General features: G+C 44.2%; 1 protein-coding gene across 3 annotated transcripts in view; it reads left to right on the top strand.

Annotated features, from left to right (window-relative positions):
- Nucleotides 1-9,425, top strand: part of RFTN2 (raftlin family member 2) — a 35,909-nt gene continuing 26,484 nt past the window's right edge. Inside the window, exons 1-5 of one of the 3 annotated variants that reach the window (XM_060281549.1) lie at nt 520-649; nt 5,115-5,283; nt 6,009-6,192; nt 6,496-6,607; nt 8,990-9,305. In XM_060281549.1, the coding sequence (XP_060137532.1) occupies nt 5,277-5,283; nt 6,009-6,192; nt 6,496-6,607; nt 8,990-9,305 (619 nt within the window). In that variant the 5' untranslated portion in view covers nt 520-649; nt 5,115-5,276. Of the gene's footprint in view, nt 650-5,114; nt 5,284-6,008; nt 6,193-6,495; nt 6,608-8,989; nt 9,306-9,425 lie in introns of all 3 variants that reach the window. The other 2 variants (XM_035136722.2, XM_035136714.2) reach the window with 2 other exon arrangements.

Below are 9,425 nucleotides of genomic sequence, written 5' to 3'. Positions count from 1 at the left end.
TTCTTTGCTACTGCAGCAAAACAGACCTTCTGGCTGCAAGTGATCACGCTGAAGTTTTGCAGCAACTTTTTATTTCGGTTGTTTTCTCTCATCATTATCAGCCAGCCAAGAGGGACAGACAAAGCACTCATTGGTGCCCTCTGCAACAGAACACTGCTAGCAGGGGCTGGCTGTAAATTGACGTGGCATGGAAAATCTCTGCTAAGTTTGTAACACTTTGTATGTTCCTGCAAGAGCAGTAACACTCTTGCCCAGGAGGACTTCGTCGCCTGAAAGCAAAAAGGGTTATATGCATGGATGTAACTATGGCTAGAAAATTCCTCCTGTTTCTAACTTGGGACTTGAATATTCTTTTTTCTTTGGTGTTGTGGCTAGCAGTAAACAGCATCTAAAACTTGGAGATTCCTTCTTTTTCTTCAATCAGAGGGAAACAGATTTTGTGGTGTTCTCCATTTCTACCTCCACCCTCTTTGCACCTTCCTGCTCCCCACCTCCCTGCCGGCTGTGACCATGGGGTGCGGACTCAGAAAACTAGAGGACCCAGATGATAGTAGCCCTGGAAAAATATTTTCAACGCTAAAGAGACCGCAAGTGGAAACAAAGACGGACTCTGCTTATGAGTACATATTGCTTGATTTTACTTTGGAAGGTAGGTATCTTGTTTCAGCAGGACTCTGTGTCAAAGGCTTAAATGGGCAAAAGTTTTCCTTATTTTATTTCTTCGGATTAGATATGGGGAAAGTAATTCACGAGAATCTCTCAACACCAGTCACTGTTAATCATTAGGCTAATGGTTTAGAAATGTGTTAAATTGTGCGTATGAATGCCAGAAACGTGTATGCACGTAACAATTAGAACATTGGTGCCTCTGTTCAGAAAAAAATCTGCATAGCTGAAAGCCAGTTCCTGTCAGTATCGGCAGTTCTGTTAAACTTGACAGTAAACACTACTTAAGAGCACTTCTACAGTGGAAAATACCCTTTAGCTTCCTATTCTTTGTTTCATAGTTCTGTTTTGTTTTTGTAGCTCAGGCATGGAAGGAACACTAAACGTTGTGCAGTTAAAAGGCAGACAGTGTGAGGCTACTTCCCTCTTTTGTAGGGTTTTTCTTGTTTCTAACCGACTCCCTGTCCCAGAAAGTTGAAAACATAAACAACCGACCCCAGACGGCTTCCCATTAAAAACAGGCAGTTCTGTTCTGCTGTACAGTAGTTGCTTCTGGGACTCATAATTTATGCTAAAACGTTTTGGTGTAGCTTCTCCATGGCTATACAGCATGTGGGTAGCTGATTTTAGTTTTAAATTCTATGACTGCAGTAGCCAAAATATATTAATGTATATTACAAGTATAGATTTCATGAAGATTCATCTGTGCAGGACACATTTTAGTCCATTTCCTGCATTTTTGGCTTTTCATTCTTCATTTCACATTGGATGAAGCAAAACCTCTTTGTGTGGAGAAACAGTAGCAACAACGACAATGTACTTTGAGTCTCGTGCTGGATTACCTAATACATAAGCGATATACCGGTCTATAGGTTTAAATTGGCAATTGATTTAATACATTCCAGATTTTGTTTGCAGCTTTTATTTTGCTACATAGTAGATAGCATTTTCAGCTGCATAGCTTTTACGTTCCTGAAAGTAGTTTGATGGTGGTTATTTCTTCTGGCGGTTCCCTCGTTGCGAGAAGCCAAGTTACAGGGAACCAGGCAGAGGGCCTTATCTCAATCTAATCTGTCAGCAATATTGTGCTTAAATACTTCCCTGTTGTTAAATTCGCAAACCCTTCAATAAACACGATCTGAATGTTTAGATACGCTCACCTAGTTTTCTGTAATCTCTTTAGGATTCCAGCGAAGACACAAGACCCCTTTTACTGTTACAGTGATGCATATTTACTCAAATCTAAGGCTCACGTTCAAAGGGACGTGGGTGGCGCTGTGGGTTAAACCACAGAGCCTAGGGCTTGCTGATCAGAAGGTCGGCGGTTCGAATCCCTGCGACGGGGTGAGCTCCCGTTGCTCGGTCCCAGCTCCTGCCAACCTAGCAGTTCGAAAGAACGTCAAAGAGCACGTAGATTAGGTAATAGGTACTGCTCTGGCGGGAAGGTAAACGGCGTTTCCGTGAGCTGCTGTGGTTCGCCAGAAGCGGCTTAGTCATGCTGGCCACATGACCTGGAAAAACTGCAGACAAACGCCAGCTCCCTCAGCCTGTAAAGCACGGGTGTCAAACACAAGGCCCGGGGGCCAAATCCGGCCCGCCAGACCTCGTCATGTGGCCCGCCGAGCGCCCCAGCCAGTGGGACCCAGCAGCAGGACCTTGCTGCTGAAGCGCCGCGCCGACAAAGCGCCGACAAATAGTTGGAGCGGGGGGGGGGATAGAAAGGCAGCCGGAGCAGCGCTGCGTGGAGCGCCCTGAGCCACAGCAGCAGGAGAAGGAGGAGGCAGCTTGCCGGGTCAGCGCCCGGCAACGCCGCACGGAGAGTCCCGAGCCTCTGCAACGCAGCAGTGCTCTGTAGCACTTTGAATCCTCCTCCTCCTGCCATGGCTCGGCGCCTGGAAACGGCTGCTGCTGCTGCTGCTGCTGCTGCTGCTGCTGCTGAAGCTGAAGCACAGACAAAGCATCCAGCAGCGCCGTGTGGAGGAGGAGGAGGATTCAAAGTGCTACAGAGCACTGCTGCGTCCCAGAGGCTCGGGAATCTCCACACAGCGCTGCCGGGCACCGACCAGGGTAGCCTCCTCCTCCTCCTCTTGCCTCACCTCATCCTCCTCCTGCTGCAGCTCAGCCTCATGAACGTGAGCTCAGCAGCGGCTCAGCCTCATGAACGTGCAACTCTGAGACTTTACGCACTTCTCCTAAAACGGACACCCGCTGCCTCACGCTGCACGGGAAATGCTTTTTGCCCCTGGGTCCCTTTGTGCTCTTTTCTGGCGCTGAATCAAGGCGGCGACCCCCCCCTTCCCTTTCTTTTTTCCTCTCTCTCGTTCTTATTCTTTCTTTCCCTCTCCTTCCTTCCTTCTTTATCTCTGTCTTCTCTCCCTCTTTTTCTTTCCTTCTTTATTCCTTCTTTCCTACTCTTCTTTCTCTCACCTCTTTCCTTCCTCTCTCCCTCCTGCTCCCTCTTTCCTTCCTTCCTTCCTTCCTTCCTTCCTTCCTTCCATCCTTCCCATCTTTCTTCCTCTCCCTCATTCTTATTCTTTCTTTCCCTCTCTACTTCCGTCCTTCTTTCTCCCTTTCCGTCTTCTCTCCCTCTTTCTTTTTCTTTCCTTCTTTATTCCCTTCCCTATTTCCTACTCTTCTTTCTCTCCCCTCTTTCCTTCCTTCCTCTCTCCCTCCCACTCCCTCTTTTCTTCCTTCCTTCCTTCCTCCCTCCCCTCCCCTCCCTCTCCTCAGAAACATAGGATGCTGCTTTATACTTCTGGCCCTTAAACCCTGGAACCAGGAGAGCAGCTCCAGTGAGTCAACCTCAGCCAGTCCCTTTGGTGAAGGGTGGTGGCTCACTGGCATAACATCTGTCCTGCATGCAGAAGGACCCCAGCATCTCCAGGTACTAGTAGCTCTGCAAAGGTCCTGCATGAAACCCTAGCGAGCCTCCACCACCCGGTGCAGTTACCAAAAATCATTTTTCAATAAATTGTACAATAATTGTACATTTAAATATCTACTTGCCATTATTCTGACTGTTTCTGCTTTCAGAGCTAGTTATTACTTACATTATTACAAAAAACAGTAATAATTGAATGCAGTGACAATAATTTATGATAATAAAGAGTGGACACATAGTCCTACAGATACAACCGGCCCTTTGAGGGTGACCAAACTGCTGATGCGGCCCCCGATGAATTTGAGTTTGACACCCCTGCTGTAAAGCGAGATGAGTGCCGCCACCCCAAAGTCGTTCACGACTGGACTTAACTGTCAAGGGTCCTTTACCTTTACCTTTTTAAGGCTCATGTTCAGGCAAGTATTATTGCAACCATAATTACCTAATTATGGGTGTCATCCTAATCCTAAAAGTTAGTAATGATGTGTCTGTCTGCAGCACAGAGGCAAGAGCAACATCTCAGTAGCTCCATGGTACAATTACTGCTTACTGTATAATGTTCTTGTGCAGCCTTCAGAACACTAAATCCTATGTTTTTGTTTGCTATCTTAGCAAAATTTGGAGCTGGCTATAGGCCACCTTGTGCAGCTAGGATTGACGTGTGTGTGTGTGTGACAAACAATGCCATCTAAATATGACACCTACATGTAAACACTGTACAAAACCAAGAAAACATACACTTGATGGTTGGAATAATTCATCTACCTTACATGAACATTCCCAACAAGCTTCAGCCACATGATATAGCTATAATACCATTTGTGTGTGAATATGTTACTTAAGAGCATCCACATATTAACTGGTGAATGTCTAAGGGGACTAATTATATTGTACCATTTTATGGATACAGTTGGGTACAGGCCTGCATTGTCCTGTACTGCATATTTTAATGCGTAAACTGGAAATGTATATACATATTTAAAAATATATTTATAGATTACCCTTTCGGGAATAGTTGAACATTGGTTGATATATCTAGCATACTCATATTTGTTTAGGTCTGGTTCCTGCCTTAATACTATCATCAGGCTGACTGAAAATTAATTTATAGGCTCTGCATGTCATTTAAGCACAAAGTTTTCAATTCAGTTTTTTTTGTTCACCTTCTGTCTACCCCGGGGGAGAAAGCTACCAGTACTTCTAGCATAACAGTTTGCCTAACAGTGGTTTGCCTTAAAATGTTGGTGTCTGTAATCTGTTGTTTTATATCTGTGTTAATGGGATTCAACATTATTTTGTTTTCTGCATTCTGTGAGCCACCTTGAAAGGTCTCTGTCCTGAAAGGAAGCTTAAAATGTAACTATACAGAATCAATTCAGACCTCAAAACGAATGTGAGCAAACTGATGAAAAAATGCTGGCATCTGAGCTTGTCTAATTTTGCAGTTTCTATTGATTGAAATTACGGTTCAGAGCAACCGACAACTGTATGGTGCAGAATCTAATATTGAGCAGGAATTCCGCCTGCTGAAAATCTCAGCTTTTTCTTTCTTACTTACTTTTAATAGATACAAGTTCCTAGCTCCCATTGATGCAAAAATAGGTTCGACAATATGTGAACAATGCCTGATGAAATCTAAAAAGCCATGGGATAGGTTAAGTAGGACTTGTAGGGGACAAGGTGCCTTCTCCAACTCCTTAGCCCTGCCCACGAGTAGCAAAATCAAATTATGCCAGGTAAATACCTACCGTACCTACAAATGTGTGTAGTTTATATAGGTCACAGAATCTAGCTATCTTGATGTATAGTTTGCATTTCTTAAATGAAGGTTTTTAGTATAGACTACATCCAGCCCTCGATCTGTACTGTAGCCATAATAGCTACTATTTTAATTTTTATAGCTTTCTCCCTGCACCTGTTGTTGTAACCACTAATCCTTCCAACTTCTCTGAGTCAGTGGTGTGATATAGAGCCATATGCAGAACAGCCAAGTTCCTATTAGTAGATACCTACAGCGAAACCCCACACTGCAACTTAAATTTTATATCCAGGGGTAGGCAAACTAAGGCCCGGGGGCCGGATGCAGCCCAATCGCCTTCTTAATCCAGCCCGCAGACAGTCCAGGAATCAGCATGTTTTTACATGAGTAGAATGTCTCTTTTTATTTAAAATGCATCTCTGGGTTATTTGTGGGGCCTGCCTGGTGTTTTTACATGAGTAAAATGTGTGCTTTTATTTAAAATGCATCTCTGGGTTAGTTGTGGGGCATAGGAATTCTTTCACACACACACACACCCAAAAAATATAGCCCTGCCCACCACATGGTCTGAGGGACGGTGGACTGGCCCACGGCTAAAAAAGATTGCTGACGCCTGTTATATACAGAATATATATAAGCTACTGTTTTTATCCAGTGCCATTGGAAGTCACTGAAATGTTTGTGTAATTGAAATCCCTTTAGCTTCCTCAAATCCAGAGGCGATCAAGATCAGCTCTGTGCTGGAAATTGCAAAAAAGGTGGAGGAATATTATATGAAAGGATACGTGGTAGGAGCTATTCATCCTGTTTTACTGTCAGTTGGACGAAGAAGACACTTTCCAGCAAGTCACATTTATCGAGTCGTACTACTGCGTCTCAAACTGAGGTATGTACCGTAGTAAATAAGTGTTTCTATTATTATTTAATGTATTTATATCCTGCCTTTCTCCCAAATAGATATGAGAAACATAGAGCCAGGCCATAAATACTTTGTTTCAAAAGGTAATTCAGTTGCGTTCCAAGTAACACATTTGGGCGACTTTGTAATCAGGCCTCCATGGAGCATTAGCCAAACAAAAGAGTTGCCAAGATTGAATTCATAATATTTTGGAACGAAGGAAGTTGTGCGTGCTGGCATTTTGTACAAGATGCATCAGTGTAACAAAGGCTGCTTTCTTTCTGTCTCCAGCCAAAAGCATCAAGCATCTAGAGGACAAAGACAACCCAGACTTGTGATTGAGGAGTGTCCTTCAACATATGAAACGCTAACAAATGAGGTGGTGAAAGGATTGTTGGAAAAGGTAGGACGGTCTTAACAATTCCTCCTTGAAATATTTTGCTTGTAGGATTTTCAACATGTCATGTAGGTTATTTTTTCCCCACATGTGACTGAGCCTTCCCTCATGTGCGCTACTCAACTAGTCACTTCTTGATTTGCAGACCATAGTTTCATTTTAAATCTGAACCTGCAAGTGATGGTTTGTTCTTGTGTCACAAGCCTGGGTTATACACCAGGATTTAATCTTGCTTCATAGGGCGAGCACAACCCATAGTTTGTTAGTTCAGACGTAATGAACTATGGCTTGCTACAATCTGCAATGTAACTGATGAAATGCAACGCACAAGGGGAGTTAGGAGAGCACATACCATAGCCACAGTTTGGTGTTACATGTAAACCAACCCATAGTCACATTAACAGGTGGAATCGGTCAGTAGTCCAGATAACTGTGAATTGTTGTATCTTTGACTATATATAGATAGATGAATCTGGTTTATAGAATTCTATTCTGCTGCAGTAAACTGTTTATAAACGCCTCAAAATTGTCAAAAATCATTGGGTGGTATTCAGCTAAGCTTCACTCAGAGTAGACCCATTGAAACTAACAGACCTAACTTAGCCATGTTCATTAATTTCATGCTGGGTTCATGCTGAGTAAAACATAGTTGAATAGCTTCCAAAATGTTGCTCTCTATATTTTACTGTGATATGAACTTTGTAGTGTGGCACTGCTACAGGCCACAACCATTTTGCGCAGGTGTTCTGTTTGTGGCCCCCATGCGCTTCAGCGGAGCACGTTTAAGCGCACCATGCCCCCACTCTGCCCCGCCCCATTCTGCTCCCATCCTGCCGCCTTCTGGGTCCCAAAGAACCTGCATGTTGGTGATCACACATCAATTGGACGGGCCTGAAATAGTTGCCACCTGTTTTTATGTTACATGATCTATAAAATAAGCAGCTATGCCATACTTCATTGTGTCTCACTTCTTGCCTGAAACTGTATTGAGAGCAGAAAACAAGTTATTTATAATAACAACTGTAGTATTAGATCTAAAGGCATATTGCACTATTTTTAATGCTATGGGTTTCAGGCTGATGAGACATGCAGATTTTGTCTACTCTGGGATTTACAACAGGTTGGTGCCATTATCAGGAACCTGTAACACACAAGCTACCTGCACTTTCTGCATTTTAAATACAGCCGTACCTTGGTTCTTGAACAGAATCCGTTCCGGAAGGCCATTCAACTTCCGAAAACGTTTGAAAACCAAGGCATGGCTTCTGATTGGCTGCAGGAGCTTCCTGCACTCAATCGGAAGCGTCGGACGTTCATATTCCAAAGAATGCTTGCAACCCGGAACACTCACTTCCGGGTTTGCGGAGTTCGGGAGCCAAAAAGTTCAACTCACAAGGTGTTCGGGATACAAGGTACGACTGTATGTGAAGAATTTGTCCACTCATTATGCTGTCATGGAGAATACCAACTCTCATCATCCCTGACCTTTGGCCGTGTTGAAGGAAGCTGTTGTCAAAATCATCTGGGAGATACCAAGTGGAGGACAACTGATCCACCACTGCAAGGGAAACTTATGCAGTCATACTTCAGGTTACAGACACTTCAGGTTGCGTCTTTTCAGATTGCGTCCCTCGCTGAACCCGAAAGTACCCGAACGGGTTACTTCTGGGCTTCGGCGCTCGCGCATGCGCAGAAACACTTAATCGCACTATGCGCAGAAGCGCTGAATCACAACTCACGCGTGTGCAGACGCAGCACTGCGGGTTGTGAACACTGCAGGTTGTGAACGTGCCTCCCGCACAGATCACGTTCACAACCCGAGCGTCCACTGTATAAGACTAGGTCCAGGTTGGCTCCTTCTGCAAACAGAAGAGGTTGGTTCCATTTGTGAAAGAATCTAAGATTCAAAAGAGAATCCCACTTGAGCCAGATACCAGAATGTATGCGAAGACTGCAAAACCCATGTGTACTAGAGGACCAGGTTACTGAGCTCTGACCCAGCGGACCATTTCATAAGCTGTGGCACTGCAGACGGCATGTTTATGGTTCCTCCAGAGCTGCCCCACATTGGCCAATGGGGTAGAGGGGCAGGATGGGTGTGGTAAAGCAATATAGAGGCAGCAGTTGTGGAGATTGCTCTCAAACCCACTTCCCTTGCCTTCTGTTAGCCCCAGCTTCTGCCCAGGTATCTGAACAGACATGTACTATTTTCACACATCAGTGTGCACTCCTTTCTTCCCACACCCATACTCCTGTATAACGAAAGCATCACATGCAAATGACCCCTCACAATGTTTCTAATTTCTGAATAATAATTTAGAAATGATTTATAAATGCGCACAGCTTAATTATAACTGTCTTTGTGGGGTGGGGGTGGGGAATATACAGATCAACGATGCTGCAAAAAGAGGAATGAAGTTTGTCGGATTTATAACACAACCTTGTCCAAAATCGAAAATCTGCAATGGCACAAGCACAGATGGGAATGCAGAGTCGGATTCAACCCTAAGCAGAAGAAGTAGGGAACAGAGAAGACACAACCCAGATGACAGTGATAAGCCCTGGAATGAAGGGACTCTGAGTGGGCAGTCCTCTGAGAGTGGCATAGAAGAAGAAATCCAGCCAGACATCGGGCAGTTGCGAGAGACAGATTTTCAAGATGGAAGAGAAGGCAGTCCTAGCTCAACAAAACTGAGGAAAGAAGGTACTGAAAATTGCTACATAAATAGTCTTAACTATTTCCAAAGAATGTAAGTTTCCATTTTTGGACACGATTGCCATCCAGACTGGTTCAAGATCTGAAGGTGCTTTTGGACCTAGCCAT

The sequence above is a fragment of the Zootoca vivipara genome, chromosome 1, assembly GCF_963506605.1.
Source record: "Zootoca vivipara chromosome 1, rZooViv1.1, whole genome shotgun sequence".
NCBI lineage: Eukaryota > Metazoa > Chordata > Lepidosauria > Squamata > Lacertidae > Zootoca > Zootoca vivipara.
Note: the sequence above shows the minus strand (reverse complement) of the source record. Positions and strands in the feature narration are given on the sequence as shown.